Genomic DNA, 17,483 nt, shown 5'->3' with positions numbered 1-17,483 from the left:
AAACTATCATTATGACATCATGGATGAATTCTAGAATATACTATATAGCCTAGAAACCTGGTTAAACTATCATTATGACATCATGGATGAATTATAGAATATACTATATATCATAGAAACCTGGTTAAACTATCATTATGACAATATGCATGGCCAGTCCTTGTATTCAGAGTGTGGTGAATTCAGGGGGTAGCCCTGAGCTGAACTCAAACCTGGGTCCAGCGACTGTCAAGTCAACACCTTATAACTGTTACGCCAAGATGTCTGAACTTCTTAAAGAGGACACTAGGTGTTGGGTTAAGGTTGCTACAATAGCTTTCTCTATTAATTTGAGAGTGGTTACATTTCTCCAGCCCCCATCCCTCAGCTGTTTACCAAACCAAGCCTCTGGGCAGCCATTTTGTTGCTGTTTAAAAATCCCACACAACCCAGCAATCTGCAGTTCAAACAATAACAAATCTGTCATTCCACCACTGTTTTGGTAATAAGATGATTATGGGGTTGGAGAAATGTAACTACAGACAGACAGACCTATGGATGCAAGGACTGACCATCCATGATATCAACATTATAGTTTTAACCATGTTGAGGCTATACAGTGTTGATTTACATTGATTCTAGACATTGGAGTAAAAAAAGCTTATTTGGGTTCTGATGGGGTACAACAGTTGAACTAAGCTCATGAGGCATGTGTTATATTCGTCAAGAATCAACGGCTATAAATAAATCATTTATTAGTCCAACTATGGATGTAGCAATTGCATATTTCCCCTTTAACACCAAACATCAGTTCAACAACTCCAGAGTTTGTGCCTCTGTATTTAAGACAGTACTTACTAGTATTAATCAGGGAACGGTTTCTCAAAACCATCTTATGGCTAAGTTCATCGTTAGAACCATTGGACGCCTTAAGATTAGTTTAGGAAACCAGGCCCAGATATCCAGTTTCCTCCTCTTCTTCCTCCTCCTTTTTCGATGTAACAGTCATCTCCCCCTCTTCCTCTTTCACTCCATAAACTGCATCCTCCTCTCCTTTTACTGTAACATCCTCCTCTTCTTTCACACTCAACGCATAATTTTCTTCTTTCACAGTAACAGCCTCACCCTCTACTTCTTGTTTTACTGTGACATCCTCCTCCTCTTACACGATAACTTCTTTCTCCGTCCAGCAGACCTCTTCTTTAGCAGGAGGAGAGTAGCTTAGTAAACTCATGGTCGGGGATGTTAGCTAGGCTAATGCTAACTTAACCAGCCCGCTAGCTGAATAATAACAACAACACCATAAATATGATATTAAATCGGATAACTAACTAGACGACATAAGTGGGTTTAAAACAAAGTGGGTAATATACACGAAAGCATCTAAAGAGCTTTATTGGTTCGGCTATTTTGTCTAGCAAGCTACGGAGGTGGCTGACTAACTGTTGCTGCTGTTGAAAGAAGTGTTCCGTCCACTAGATTATACGTCACACCAACAGCATCGCCTTAAATTCCCAGACCGCCATCTGCTGGCTGGAGTGGGTAACGCAGTTGAGTAAAATGTACATTTTATTTTCAGACAAAAGGTTAAAGTGTAGGATGCATGAGTTTTTACTCACCAGTGTAACAACACAGTGTGGTTAAATACTTAGTAACTTAGTTGTATTGAAGATCTGGTTTCCTATAAGCACAAACAGTTATGTTTTTGCGTTAATTCATACACTCCCGGTCAAAAGTTTTAGAACAACCTACTCATTCAAGGGTTTTTCTTTATTTTTATTATTTTCTACTTTGTAGAATAATAGTGAAGACATAAAAACTATGAAATAACACACATAGAATCATGTAGTAACCAAAAAAGTGTTAATGAATATTTGAGATTTTTCAAAAAGCCACACTTTGCCTTATTGACAGCTTTGCATTCGCTTAACCAGCTTCACCTGGAATGCTTTTCCAACAGTCTTGAAAGAGTGCCCACATATGCTGAGCACTTGTTGACTGCTTTTCCTTCACTCTGTGGTCCGATTCAGGGAGCCGTCAGTTGGACTCATTTCTCAATGTGTCCACCTTACCTGTCAAATAGTAATTAAAGTAACTTGCAATGTCAGGTGGTTTTGGTAATGAATGTTATAATGGGTAGGAATTCAAACATGTCTGCCACTTGTGTTGAATCAAAGTTGTCCATAGATGTTTTCCATCAGCCTTGATTTAGTGATGATAATATCCTTTCTTTTTACCTTAGTCACCAGATGTATTCATTTACAATAACTGGTCTAGCTTGGTCACTAGATGTATTCATTTACAATAACTGGTCTAGCTTGGTCACTAGATGTATTCATTTACAATAACTGGACTAGCTTGGTCACTAGATGTATTCATCTACAATAACTGGTCTAGCTTGGTCACTAGATGTATTCATTTACAATAACTGGTCTAGCTTGGTCACTAGATGTATTAATCTACAATAACTGGTCTAGCTTGGTCACTAGATGTATTCATTTACAATAACTGGTCTAGCTTGGTCACTAGATGTATTCATTTACAATAACTGGACTAGCTTGGTCACTAGATGTATTCATCTACAATAACTGGTCTAGCTTGGTCACTAGATGTATTCATCTACAATAACTGGTCTAGCTTGGTCACTAGATGTATTCATCTACAATAACTGGTCTAGCTTGGTCACTAGATGTATTAATCTACAATAACTGTTCTAGCTTGGTCACTAGATGTATTAATCTACAATAACTGGTCTAGCTTGGTCACTAGAAGTATTAATCTACAATAACTGGTCTAGCTTGGTCACTAGATGTATTCATTTACAATAACTGGTCTAGCTTGGTCACTAGATGTATGTATTCATCTACAATAACTGGTCTAGCTTGGTCACTAGATGTATTCATTTACAATAACTGGTCTAGCTTGGTCACTAGATGTATTAATCTACAATAACTGGTCTAGCTTGGTCACTAGATGTATTCATCTACAATAACTTTGCTCATCAGACAGATCTGTCCACTACCTTTTTGGTTTCATTAAGTTGAACCGTTCCATTTCTCAGCTCAGCAATCCCTGAGGCATCGTTTGACCTCAGTCCGTTTTCTTAATGGGGCCTTGCTTATCAACAAAACTCATACATCATTTCATAAACACACTCAGTGCCCTTTCAGGATCATCCTCACTACACACTTCCAGCCATCGCACATTCTGAACCTCATCCACAAATGAGTCCTGATTGAACCTCTTGTAGGGCCTTGGGTAGGTTACTTTAGGATCAGCCTTTGGTATATGAGTCCTGGCTGAACCTCTTGTAGGGTCTTGGGTAGGTTACTTTAGGATCAGTCTTTGGTACATGAGTCCTGACTGAACCTCTTGTAGGGCCGTGGGTAGGTTACTTTAGGATCAGTCTTTGGTATTTGTGTTTTTCTCTTGAGTGTCACCAGGTTCTGATCACCACTGATACAGCTTTAGAATAATGTTCAGCCATGTTGGTAAAAATATGATCAATACAGGTTGATGATGTGGTATCAGACTTAATGAACATTCTGGTTGGTAGTGTCACCTTGGGTTATGATCAATACAGGTCGATGATGTGGTATCAGACTTAGTGAACATTCTGGTTGGTAGTGTCACCTTGGGTTATGATCAATACAGGTCGATGATGTGGTATCAGACTTAGTGAACATTCTGGTTGGTATTGTCACCTTGGGTTATGATCAATACAGGTCGATGATGTGGTATCAGACTTAGTGAACATTCTGGTTGGTAGTGTCACCTTGGGTTATGATCAATACAGGTCGATGATGTGGTATCAGACTTAGTGAACATTCTGGTTGGTATTGTCACCTTGGGTTATGATCAATACAGGTCGATGATGTGGTATCAGACTTAGTGAACATTCTGGTTGGTATTGTCACCTTGGGTTATGATCAATACAGGTCGATGATGTGGTATCAGACTTAGTGAACATTCTGGTTGGTAGTGTCACCTTGGGTTATGATCAATACAGGTCGATGATGTGGTATCAGACTTAGTGAACATTCTGGTTGGTAGTGTCACCTTGGGTTATGTTACAACCATTGGGCACAGAAATAAGCTTTTTCCTCGGTGGACAGTTGGTGGTGGTAAACCAGTCAATATTCAAATCACCCCAAAAATACATTTTCCTGTTTTCATCAGATACTTTATCCAACATTTGACAGATTCCATCAAGATATTTCCCATCAGCACAAGGAGGCCTGTAACAGCAGCCAACTAGTATATGTTTCATATGTGGTAAATGTACCTGAACCTCTGTTTCATTCAGCACTAAAAGGTGCTACATGTAGAATGTCTCCCCATGTGGAAGTTAGGTGAACTGTAACAACTAGTCTGCATTCCAAACTCCCCCATCACACTTCCCTGTAACATGGTGAACTGCATCAACAAGTCTGCATTCCAAACTCCCCCATCACACTTCCCTGTAACATGGTGGACTGCATCAACTAGTCTGCATTCCAAACTCCCCCCATCACACTTCCCTGTAACATGGTGAACTGCATCAACTAGTCTGCATTCCAAACTCCCCCCATCACACTTCCCTGTAACATGGTGGACTGCATCAACAAGTCTGCATTCCAAACTCCCCCATCACACTTCCCTGTAACATGGTGGACTGCATCAACTAGTCTGCATTCCAAACTCCCCCCATCACACTTCCCTGTAACATGGTGAACTGCATCAACTAGTCTGCATTCCAAACTCCCCCATCACACTTCCCTGTAACATGGTGGACTGCATCAACTAGTCTGCATTCCAAACTCCCCCCATCACACTTCCCTGTAACATGGTGAACTGCATCAACTAGTCTGCATTCCAAACTCCCCCATCACACTTCCCTGTAACATGGTGAACTGCATCAACTAGTCTGCATTCCAAACTCTCCCCCATCACACTTCCCTGTAACATGGTGAACTGCATCAACTAGTCTGCATTCCAAACTCCCCCATCACACTTCCCTGTAACATGGTGAACTGCATCAACTAGTCTGCATTCCAAACTCCCCCCATCACACTTCCCTGTAACATGGTGGAGAGGTCAGTGGGGTAGGGACGTCTGAAGGATCCCGGATAGCACGGACTATAGTGGAGACTATTTTACTTTCAGTTTCGTCCACCAACTTCAAACAGCGGTAAAAACAAAAAAAAAATGTAATTGAAAATATATTTTCGATTTAGATGGTACAATAATTCCCTACGCTATTCAGTACTGAAATTGATTGAAGAGTGTAGATTTCTACATTGGCTGCTTGCCCCAGTCTGCCATTGTTGGTTGAGAAGGAGATGACCACGGCTTTCAGTGACACCGATGGCAGAGAGGGAGGGTTTTCACATCTTCACAACAGAAGACAGTCTAAATGTGAAGGAATATTGTGAAATACTATCATTCCACTATTAATGTAGATATTATGGACATTTTATTTAAAACATGTAATTAAATTATCATAGTAGCTCATTTAATTTAGACCCAAAATGTATTTGCTATAATGTGGGCCATCGCCCGGCTATTAAAAGGGACAGGCGACTATTTGAGACTCAGCATTTCAATGAACTTTTATGGAATGTTAACTTTGATTGTCTTCAATGAAAATGACAGACCTTTCAAACATGGAATACAACGTTGTATGGAACATTATTGTCAAGTGGTCACTAGATGTCTATGGTGCCAAAGAGATTTATAGTTGAGAGTGTCAAGTGTGTTGATATAACGGAAATAATGGCAAAATCCCACTCCCGGGCTGTACCAGAACCTGCTGTGATCGGGAGTCCCATAGGGTGGCACACAATTGGCCAAGTGTCGCCTGGGTTAGGGGAGGGTTTGGCCAGGGGGGGCTTTACTACTCTAGCGACTCCTTGTGGTGCCTGGGTTAGGGGAGGGTTTGGCCAGGGGGGGCTTTACTACTCTAGCGACTCCTTGTGGTGCCTGGGTTAGGGGTGGGTTTGGCCAGGGGGGCTTTACTGCTCTAGCGACTCCTTGTGGCGCCTGCAGGCTGACCTCGGTCGTCAGGTGAACAGTGTTTCTTCCGACACATTGGTGCAGCTGGCTTCCGGGTTAAGCGGGCAGGTGTTAAGAAGCGCGGTTTGGCGGGTCATGTTTCAGAGGACGCATGACTCCACCTCCTGAGCCGTTGGGGAGTTTCAGCGATGAGACAATATTTGTATTTTATTTTTTTACCTTTATTTATACAGGTTTTTCTCATTGAGATAACATCTCTTTTCCAAGAGAGACCTGGTCCAATAGCAGCAGGGGGAACAAGGTTTCAGACAAAACAACTTAGATACACTAATACAACATTAAACAAAACTATAAACACACATATATTACAACAAAAACATTTTACGTTAAAAACACGAACGTCTTGACTAAAAACAGCTGGCCTAAAAACAATTACACTCTTCTATGATATATACATCGATGACGTGTTTAAACTCCACCAACGAAAACTAGATCATCAAATTTCAAAATGTTAAGGAGAGAATTCCAGGACCACGGAGCTGAGTAACTAAAACTATTTCTACCATGACCTGTTCTAATTTTTGGTACTGTTAGAAGCAAATGAGAATGGGACCGTAATTGATATTTATTTACCTAAAAAAGAACAGAGATAAAACGGCATTTTACCCAATATGGCCTTATAAATCAGTGTATACCAGTGCCTACGCAATATCACAATATCGAAATTGGGGAGAAAAAACGGGGGTAAAATTATAAAAAATGCTAAAATTGGTTGTTCCCCACCATTTGCAACAATGTCACTGAGCACCATCACTATCTTTCCTTCTCCTGCATGTTAATAATGTTTACATATCTGGCATTACTCATCTCATATATATATACTGTATTCTATCCTATTCTACTGTATCTTAGTCTATGTATTACTCATCTCATATGTATATACTGTATTCTATCCTATTCTACTGTATCTGTCTATGTATTACTCATCTCATTTGTATATACTGTATTCTATCCTATTCTACTGTATCTTAGTCTATGCAGCTCTGACATCACTCGTCCAAATATTTATATATCCTTAATTCCATTCCTTTAGATTGTGTGTATTGTTAGATATTACTTGTTAGATATTACTGGACTGTTGGAGCTAGAAACACAAGCATTTCGCTACACCCACAATAACATCTGCTAAACAAGTGTATGTGACAAATAAAATGTGATTTGATGTATATAGGTCTGGTGTTGGAGATCATTCCACACTCTGTGTTCTACTACCCAGGTCTGGTGTTGGAGGTCATTCTACACTCTGTGTTCTACTACCCAGGTCTGGTGTTGGAGGTCATTCTACACTCTGTGTTCTACTACCCATATCTGGTGTTGGAGGTTATTCTACACTCTGTGTTCTACTACCCATATCTGGTGTTGGAGGTTATTCTACACTCTGTGTTCTACTACCCATATCTGGTGTTGGAGGTTATTCTACACTCTGTGTTCTATTACCCAGGTCTGGTGTTGGAGGTCATTCTACACTCTGTGTTCTACTACCCAGGTCTGGTGTTGGAGATCATTCCACACTCTGTGTTCTACTACCCATATCTGGTGTTGGAGGTTATTCTACACTCTGTGTTCTACTACCCATATCTGGTGTTGGAGGTTATTCTACACTCTGTGTTCTATTACCCAGGTCTGGTGTTGGAGGTCATTCTACACTCTGTGTTCTACTACCCAGGTCTGGTGTTGGAGATCATTCCACACTCTGTGTTCTACTACCCAGGTCTGGTGTTGGAGATCATTCCACACTCTGTGTTCTACTACCCAGGTCTGGTGTTGGAGATCATTCCACACTCTGTGTTCTACTACCCAGGTCTGGTGTTGGAGATCATTCCACACTCTGTGTTCTACTACCCAGGTCTGGTGTTGGAGATCATTCCACACTCTGTGTTCTACTACCCATATCTGGTGTTGGAGATCATTCCACACTCTGTGGATCTCCTGCATGTATTTTCTGATGTTTAATCAGACCACTTGAATGAGAGTATCTCTTGCCACACTGATCACAGCTATAAGATTTCTCTCCTGTGTGTGTTCTCTGGTGCTCTTTAAGGCTTTCTCCCTGAGAAAAGTTTTTCCCACATTGATCACAGCTATAAGGTTTCTCTCCTGTGTGTGTTCTCTGGTGTGATACCAGGTTGCTTGACTGAGTAAAACTCTTACCACACTGATCACAGCTATAAGGCTTCTCTCCTGTGTGTGTTCTGTGGTGTGATACCAGGTTGCTTGAATGAGTAAAACTCTTCCCACATTGATTACAGCTATAAGGTTTCTCTCCTGTGTGCGTTCTCTGGTGTCCTTTAAGGTGTCCTATCCGAGAAAAACTTTTCCCACATTGCTCACAGCTATATGACTGCCCTCCTGTGTGTGTTCTCTGGTGTGATACCAGGTTGCTTGACTGAGTAAAGCTCTTCCCACATTGATCACAGCTATAAGGTTTCTCTCCTGTGTGTGTTCTCTGGTGTCCTTTAAGGTATCCTATCCGGGAAAAGTTTTTCCCACATTGCTCACAGCTATAAGGTTTCTCTCCTGTGTGTGTTCTCTGGTGTGATACCAGGTTTCTTGAATTAGTAAAGCTCTTGCCACACTGATCACAGCTATATGGCTGCTCTCCTGTGTGTGTTCTCTGGTGTGATACCAGGTTGGTTGACCGAGTAAAACCCTTGCCACACTGATCACAGCTATATGGCTGCTCTCCTGTATGTGTTCGCTGGTGTGATACCAGGCTACTTGACTGAGTAAAACTCTTGCCACACTGATCACAGCTATAAGGTTTCTCTCCTGTGTGTGTTCTCTGGTGTGATACCAGGTTGGTTGACTGAGTAAAACTCTTGCCACATTGATCACAGCTGTAAGGCTTCTCTCTTGTGTGTGTTCTCAGATGTGTTTTCAGATTAATTGATTTAGTAAAACTCTTCCCACATTGATTACAGCTATAAGGTTTCTCTCCTGTGTGGACTCGCTGGTGTATTTTAAGTTCTGATGAAGATTTGCAATGTTTCCCACAGTCAGAGCAGCAGTGAGGTTTCTTTCCTGAGGATCTCTGCTGGTGTTTCTTGAGGAGTTCTGATGTGGAGAGACTCTTCTCTGCCTCGTCAGCATCATGATGTTGTTGAGGCTCCCCAGAGGATCCACGACTGTCCCGTCTCTCTCCTGTGTGAATGACAAAGTCAGACAGATGGTTAAAGGCCCAGAACAGCAGAAATCCACTGTTTATTTGAGGTAAAAGGTTATGCCTAGAGCATACCCATGAAGTTGTACAACAATTGAAGTCAGTTAAATTATTTGACAATTAAGACAGTCAAGTTAGTAACAATCATATTTTGTCTTGTTTTCACATTAGTGGTAACTAGAAATAAGATATTAAAATTTTTAAAATCCTAAGCAGTGTGCCAGACTTCTTTTGGTCTCCAATATAGGCCCCTTTCTGTGTTTGATAAAATTGCGTCACGAGGGCAATGCACACACAATTTGGTTGCAGAAACTGGTCCCTGCTAATGAGGAAACCACTAGTTATGGATGTAGTACATCTGGTAATTAGGAAACCGCTAGTTATGTATGTAGTATATCTGGTAATGAGGAAACAACTAGTTATGGATGTCGTATATCTGGTAATGAGGAAACCACTAGTTATGGATGTAGTATATCTGCTAATGAGGAAACCACTAGTTATGGACGTAGTATATCTGGTAATGAGGAAACCACTAGTTATGGACGTAGTATATCTGGTAATGAGGAAACCACTAGTTATGGACGTAGTAATGAGGAAACCACTAGTTATGGATGTAGTAATGAGGAAACCACTAGTTATGGACATAGTGTATCTGGTAATGAGGAAACCACTAGTTATGGACGTAGTGTATCTGGTAATGAGGAAACCACTAGTTATGGACGTAGTGTATCTGGTAATGAGGAAACCACTAGTTATGGACGTAGTATATCTGGTAATGAGGAAACCACTAGTTATGGACGTAGTAATGAGGAAACCACTAGTTATGGACGTAGTAATGAGGAAACCACTAGTTATGGACGTAGTGTATCTGGTAATGAGGAAACCACTAGTTATGGACGTAGTGTATCTGGTAATGAGGAAACCACTAGTTATGGATGTAGTGTATCTGGTAATGAGGAAACCACTAGTTATGGACGTAGTGTATCTGGTAATGAGGAAACCACTAGTTATGGACGTAGTATATCTGGTAATGAGGAAACCACTAGTTATGGACGTAGTATATCTGGTAATGAGGAAACCACTAGTTATGGACGTAGTATATCTGGTAATGAGGAAACCACTAGTTATGGACGTAGTATATCTGGTAATGAGGAAACCACTAGTTTTGGACATAGTATATCTGGTAATGAGGAAACCACTAGTTATGGATGTAGTATATCTGGTAATGAGGAAACCGATAGTTATGGATGTAGTATATCTGCCTGGAGCAAAAATGGTGAGCGAAGATTTTAGTTTTTCACAATGTATTCTGAATATTACAGCGCAAGATCAGGAGTGCTACTGAAGGAAACTCACATTAAGCTCTGTGTCTATTCACTAATTCACCACCGTGGGGGAAAACTCAGGGGAGTTCTCATAGGCTGACAGCAAAAATAGCCTCCATTTCCAGGTTGCTTATGAGTGCATTTTACACTACTTTTGGATTATAATTGTAAGGCTCGTTTGAATGTCCTGGTTAATATGTTTGTGTTATTGTCGCAAATCAACTGATTTATACTTTCAAAAAAACACGTCAACCAGTAAAATGCTCTTTGGCTAGCTTTAACATCAGCCTGACAATGAGAGTTTGTACACTAAGTGTTTAACAAATAGGCCCATAGCTTCACCTAACAACAACATAGACCTACTGTAGGACCCATAACTTCACCTAACAACAACATAGACCTACTGTAGGACCCATAACAACAACATAGACCTACTGTAGGACCCACAACATCACGAACAATAACATAGACCTAGGACTATATATTTAATATTTCAGGTGAAACAAGGAAACTAAAATGTATTCGTCATGACATTTCATAACCAGATAATTTTGTGAATAATCCCACTAGGCTACTCTGTAATGTGTTGTCATTCTAAATGTCCTGAATAAAGGAAAATAGCTCTGTGTGTTGTACAATAGCCTATCCATCAAGGAACAGTTCTCTACACATTATGAACTAAGTATCTCTGTGTCCAAACAGACTAACGAGACCCTACAGTAAATCAATCAGACAATAACACATTATAAACATCAATTTGTTAGGGATGTTGGATCCAACATGGAGCACGGCATAACTGTCTACCAGAGTAATGAATGAAGAAGCACTTTGGTTGTTGTTGCATGCATAGAAATGCTTGCATACCAGTGGTTGTATCTCTGAAGGTCATGCCAGTAGGCTACAGTAGGTTGTATCTCTCTAGGTCATGCCAGTAGGCTACAGCAGGTTGTATCCCTCTAGGTCATGCCAGTAGGCTACAGTAGGTTGTATCTCTCTAGGTCATGCCAGTAGGCTACAGTAGGTTGTATCTCTCTAGGTCATGCCAGTAGGCTACAGTAGGTTGTATCTCTCTAGGTCATGCCAGTAGGCTACAGTAGGTTGTATCCAAGTGGAAACAATTATCAACCCAATGTGGAAAGTGTAGAATTTGGTCAACAACATAATGAATGGCTTATTTGCTACATGAGGTTTACTTGATCTAACAGAAGTTTCATAATGATTAAGTTGTTATGTGGACACGTGACATACCGACAACTTTGATTAAAAACACTATAGGAGTTGTCTCCAGATTGCTATGCATATTCAAGCTAGTAGCTTAGCATCTCTCTTCATTGAATACAGGCGGTTGACGTCAACAACCCTCATAGAATGTAAACAATAGATTACAATAATAACATGAATCCACCAATCCAAAGACGGGGTAGGTGGGAGTGAGACAACCCACAGCGCAGCTTTTTGGACAACGACTCCCCTTGTTAGGGCGGAGAGACATCTTGTCAGTATATCCATAATCTTTGGTGTAGCCAACCCAACTCTCACATGGCTCTATTGGGGGGCACGGTGTGTAGTAAAACATCACTACATTAAAATCACTACATGCCGTGCCCCCCAGTCTGCGGTCAGCAGATAGACCCAGGGGCGGAAATCCCGGGGGGGACGGGGGGGACACACGACCCCACCATCCTGGGAAAAATATGATTTGTCCCCCCCAATATATCACTGAAACATAACTATGTAATTTAAATAATATTAATAATACGCAATGAAAGCAATTGTGCTGATTATAGACACTTAACCTGTTAGGGCTAGGGGGCAGTATTGACACGGCTGGATAAAAAACGTACCCGATTTAATCTGGTTACTACTCCTGCCCAGTAACTAGAATATGCATATAATTATTGGCTTTGGATAGAAAACACTCCAAAGTTTCTAAAACTGTTTGAATGGTGTCTGTGAGTATAACAGAACTCAAATGGCAGGTCAAAACCTGAGAAGATTCTGTACAGGAAGTACCCTGTCTGACCATTTCTTGGCCTTCTTTGCCATCTCTATCCATTACAAAGGATCTCTGCTGTTACGTGACACTTCCTACGGCTCACATGGTCTCTCAGAAGGCGGCAAAAAGCTGAATCGTGGTTTGCAGGCTCTGGCTGAAAAAAAGTAGCGCGTTTGGGTAGTGGCTGGTTACAGTACTGTGAGACTCAGGCTCGTGCCCGCGTCGACCGAAAGCTTTGTTTTCTTTCCTCTGTTTACCTAAACGGAGATTCCCGGTCGGAATATTATCGTTTTTTTACGAGAAAAATGGCATAAAAATGGATTTTAAACAGCGGTTGACATGCTTCGAAGTACGGTAATGGAATATTTAGAATTTTTTTGTCACGAGTTGCGCCATGCTCGTAACCCTGATTTACCATTTCGGATAGTGTCTGGCACGCACGAACAAAACTCCGCTATTTGGATATAACGATGGATTATTTTGGACCAAACCAACATTTGTTATTGAAGTAGCAGTCCTGGGAGTGCATTCTGACGAAGACAACAAAGGTAATCAAACTTTTGTAATAGTAAATCTGACTTTGGTCAGGGCTAAACTTGGTCGGTGTCTAAATGGCTAGCCGTGATGGCTGGGCTATCTACTGAGAATATTGCAAAATGTGCTTTCACCGAAAAGCTATTTTAAAATCGGACACCTCGATTGCACAAAGGAGTTCTGTATCTATAATTCTTAAAATAATTGTTATGTTTTTTGTGAACGTTTATCGTGAGTAATTTAGTAAATTGTTAGTAAATTCCCCGGAAGTTTGCGGGGGGTATGCTAGTTCTGAACGTCACATGCTAATGTAAAAAGCTGTTTTTTTATATAAATATGAACTTGATTGAACAAAACATGCATGTATTGTATAACATAATGTCCTAGGATTGTCATCTGATGAAGATCATCAAAGGTTAGTGCTGCATTTAGCTGTCTTCTGGGTTTATGTGACATTATATGCTAGCTTGAAAAATGGGTGTCTGATTATTTCTGGCTGGGTACTCTGCTGACATAATCTAATGTTTTGCTTTCGTTGTAAAGCCTTTTTGAAATCGGACAGTGTGGTTAGATTAACGAGAGTCTTGTCTTTAAACTGCTGTAAAATAGTTATATGTTTGAGAAATTGAAGTAATAGCATTTCTAAGGTATTTGAAAATCGCGCCACGGGATTCAACTGGCTGTTGCGTAGGTGGGACGAATTCGTCCCGCCTAGCCCAGAGAGGTTAATAGCGCGTTTTTAAGTTTCAAAAGATTGTGACCCCCCCACCCTTTGCCTCACAATGGTTTGATCCACTGCCAGTTCCTTAGCTTGCTAGGTAACAGAGAGGTTGTATCTACTGTCTGAAAGGCACTCAATGAACGTAACTGACGTGAGGTTAATCCAGTCAATCGCGCACACACACTAGCTGAATATGCAGAGCTAGCACGCAAATATGAACTATTAAGCTAGCTAGTACCTATTCCATTTATGTGGCGTCATCAAAGATGGAATCTTTGCTATCGTCAATTTATTCCAAGATCAGCATGCAGATGATGTAAGTTAGTGCTTCAAAGTCCCTGTGATAAGGTTAGCGATAAACTGAAGTCCAAACTGAACAGAACTACACTCTCTTCTACCATTGTCTTAAATATATTTAATGGTCTCGTTGCAAAAGCTAAATTGTCGCAAGTGAACTTTTATTTATTTATTTTATTTCACCTTTATTTAACCCGGGTAGCAAAGATTATAGCAAACACCACTGACACTGAATTGGTGCTGACTAGCTTTGCAAATTCAGCTATTGTTGGAAGCCAGCCAATATGAAACAAACTATTAAAATTACAAAAGGTTGCAGCATATGTTGTGTAAATGGTGAACTCATACAGCTGTCAACTCTTGTCATTTTAATCCGTATCACATTTGCTAGCTACCTTTTAGATTGAAGCCCAAATAGAATGATAGATGATAGAAGCCCATCTCCTACTGTAAATAACCTACACACTGTGTGTGTGTGTAGCCAGCCAGCCAGCCAGGTAGAAAAATGGCAGAAAAATAAAAGACGGACATCAAGAGTATTTTTCAATACACCAAAACGCATAGTAAGAACCCTAATAGCCTAATATCTCAAAGACTAGTTGATAAAATGTTCATAAGAAAGAAATGAAATTCTAATGGAAATGTTTCACAATGATGTCATTAGGCAGAGCAGGCAACAGATGGCACACAGACAGCAGAGTTGGGGACAGATATGTAGGGACAGACTGGCAGAGACAGGGAGTCTCAGGTAAGTTTGTTGAGTCTTTGTTTGGCAACATTATGAAAGGTTCTCAATTTTTTTGACTTGTAAAATAGGAACATAATTGGAAAATGCCATGGATACCCCCACTCTCAACTTAAACTGGTGACTGAAGTAAGATTTGTTAAAGGCAAAGGTATTGCTGTTGTGATTAGTTGTGTAGTTTTGGGTACCGGTAGTTAGGAGTACGGCAAACACCTTATTTCTTTGGTTCCTCAATATACATTTACCATATTACAATGTAGGCTATGTGTTACAGCACTACTTTTAGTGTCCCCCTCAGGAATTGTTCTTGAGAAAATTTCATGTAATTGTCCCCTCCAAAGTTGATATCAGATTTTCGCCCCTGGATAGACCCTTCTCAAAATATATGTTAAGTCACTTTTAAGAAACGGAACGGAGAAAACAAGGGGTAGCTTGCTCTCTACGTCGTCGGATTCTAGACATATCAGTCATCATCCCAGGGCCCTCCGTTGAAGAGGTATTGACGAGCCAACTCCGAATATCCAAAGTTAAAAACTAATTGAAGGCGGTACTTACTGGTGTTAAAAAGATCTCCTATCTCCACCTCTTCATCTTTCAATGTGACAGTAATCTCTCCTTCCTTCTTCACTCCAAAAACTGCATCCTCCTCTTCTTTCACTGTAACATCCTCCTCCTCTTTCACTCTGAGCGCGTCTTCCTCTTCTTTCACTGTAACAGCCTCACCCTCTACTTCTGTTTTCACAGTAACATCCTCCTCTTCCTTCTCCTCTTTCACGACAATGTTCAGCCCCAGAGCTTCTTTCTCCGTCCAGCAGACCTCCTCTTCTTTAACATGAGGGGAGTAGTTTAGGGAGCTCATGTTCGGGGATGTTAGCTACCTAGCTATGATTAGCGACTAGGCTAATGCTAACTTAAGCAGCCAGCTACTATAGCTGACTAATACAAAATAATGTAATATTAAATTAAATAGGTTAACAAGTAGATACGACAGAAGTGTGTCTAAAACACCTTAGCTAATATACGCCAAAAGCGTCTAAACAGCTTGAATCTTTCGGCTATGTTGGCTAGCAAGCTACCGAGGTGGTTGACGAGCTGTTTATGAAGAACCGTCCACTAGATTATACGTCACGCTGGCAGCATCGCCTGAAAGACGCACATCGCCGTCTGCTGACTGGAGGGAAACGCAGTTGAGGATCAGATTTTATTTTCAGACAAAGATTATTTTACATGGATTTAATTAAATAATACTATTATATTGAGACATACAATGACAGGAATCTGTTGATTGATTAGTGTGAATGAAAAATGTTTACTACAGCACATTTAAGGCAGTTTCATTAAGTCAAACCAAATCTAAATAAATTGCAAGCAACTGTAGGTCTATACTGCTCCTACATGGTGTAACAATACATCATGTAGATGTATATAATGAACAGACTAGGTCTATGCTGCTCCTACATGGTGTAACAATACATCATGTAGATGTATATAATGAACTGACTAGGTCTATGCTGCTCCTACATGGTGTAACAATACATCATGTAGATGTATATAATGAACAGACTAGGTCTATACTGCTCCTACATGGTGTAACAATACATCATGTAGATGTATATAATGAAAAGACTAGGTCTATACTGCTCCTACATGGTGTAACAATACATCATGTGGGACTTTAAGGCGATGCTGTTGGTGTGATGTATAATCTAGTGGACGGAACGCTTCTTTTTTAAATTTTTCTTTATTTTTAATTTTAACAGTAACATGCAAAACATAAACATAACAGCCAGAGGGATTCCAAAGAATTGAGAAAAAAAAGGAAAAAAACTATTCCACATTATATCAAATACATACATATAGCGAATAAAATTTTTTGACATTTTGTTTTGGATATGTTTTAAAGACTCTAAATTGTTTTCCAAATCAGATAAAAAAAATTAAGAAAAGGGGATTTTTCTTCATAAATTTTGATTTGTGTAAGAAACATTTTCCTAATAAAATAAAAGAGATTTATGACTTAGTATGCCATTCACCTGAAAATCGCTTACAATCGGAGATATTCCAAAATATGCATTATTCTGAAGTAAAGTTTTTATCCCACTAGGTATAGCTTTAATAACAGTGTCATATTCCTTGCTTGAAACCTCAAAGTTGTATATTTCCATAAATTCTCTCCGTGTAAATAGATTCCCACTGTTATTAACCATTTGGCTGACAAGAACAATGTTTTTCGAGAACCATTTATGGTTAAATAACATCTTATTTCTATGTAATATTGACCCATTGTTCCAAATAAAACATTTATGAGGTGAAAAGTTGTGTTTATACAACAAAGCCCAGCACATTAAAGCCTGCTTGTGAAAAACCGCCAGTTTCTCAGAAATTTTACCCACAATATATGGACATTGTAGTAAAAAATTAAGCCCGCCGAACTTCTGAAAAACAAAATGAGGTATAATATTCCAGAAGCTATGAGGATTTTTTATGTACCTTTTAATCCAGTTGACCTTTGATATCTGATTGAAGAGAGTGAAATCTAAGACATTTAGACCGCCATCACAAACCCTGTTGGTGATAACATCTCTTTTTATCTTATGTGGCTTGTTTTTCCATATGAAGTTGTACAAAAGCCTATCTAAGGTACAGAAAGTGGATTTGGGAATGTCAATAGA

At 40.0% G+C, this 17,483-nt stretch overlaps 1 protein-coding gene across 1 annotated transcript; it reads right to left on the bottom strand.

Moving 5' to 3' along the window:
• Positions 1-7,217: 7,217 nt before the first annotated feature.
• On the bottom strand, positions 7,218-15,914 carry LOC123732485 (zinc finger protein 2-like). Its single transcript, XM_045711677.1, has 2 exons — positions 15,367-15,914; positions 7,218-9,174 (listed from the first exon to the last, which is right to left on the bottom strand). The coding sequence occupies exons 1-2, from the start codon at positions 15,668-15,670 to the stop codon at positions 7,940-7,942; spliced, it is 1,539 nt and encodes a 512-aa protein (XP_045567633.1). The 5' UTR covers positions 15,671-15,914; the 3' UTR covers positions 7,218-7,939.
• Positions 15,915-17,483: the final 1,569 nt, after the last annotated feature.

The sequence above is a fragment of the Salmo salar genome, chromosome ssa02 (assembly GCF_905237065.1).
Source record: "Salmo salar chromosome ssa02, Ssal_v3.1, whole genome shotgun sequence".
Lineage (NCBI taxonomy): Eukaryota > Metazoa > Chordata > Actinopteri > Salmoniformes > Salmonidae > Salmo > Salmo salar.
Note: the sequence above shows the minus strand (reverse complement) of the source record. Positions and strands in the feature narration are given on the sequence as shown.

What these genes read in the sequence shown, in the direction of transcription:
- LOC123732485 (XM_045711677.1), bottom strand. Translation starts at nt 15,670, where the DNA reads ATGAGCTCCCTAAACTACTCCCCTCATGTTAAAGAAGAGGAGGTCTGC. An exon ending in AGGAGATCTTTTTAACACCA is followed by an intron (nt 9,175 to 15,366) that starts GTAAGTACCGCC and finishes TCATTCACACAG; the next exon opens with GAGAGAGACGGGACAGTCGT.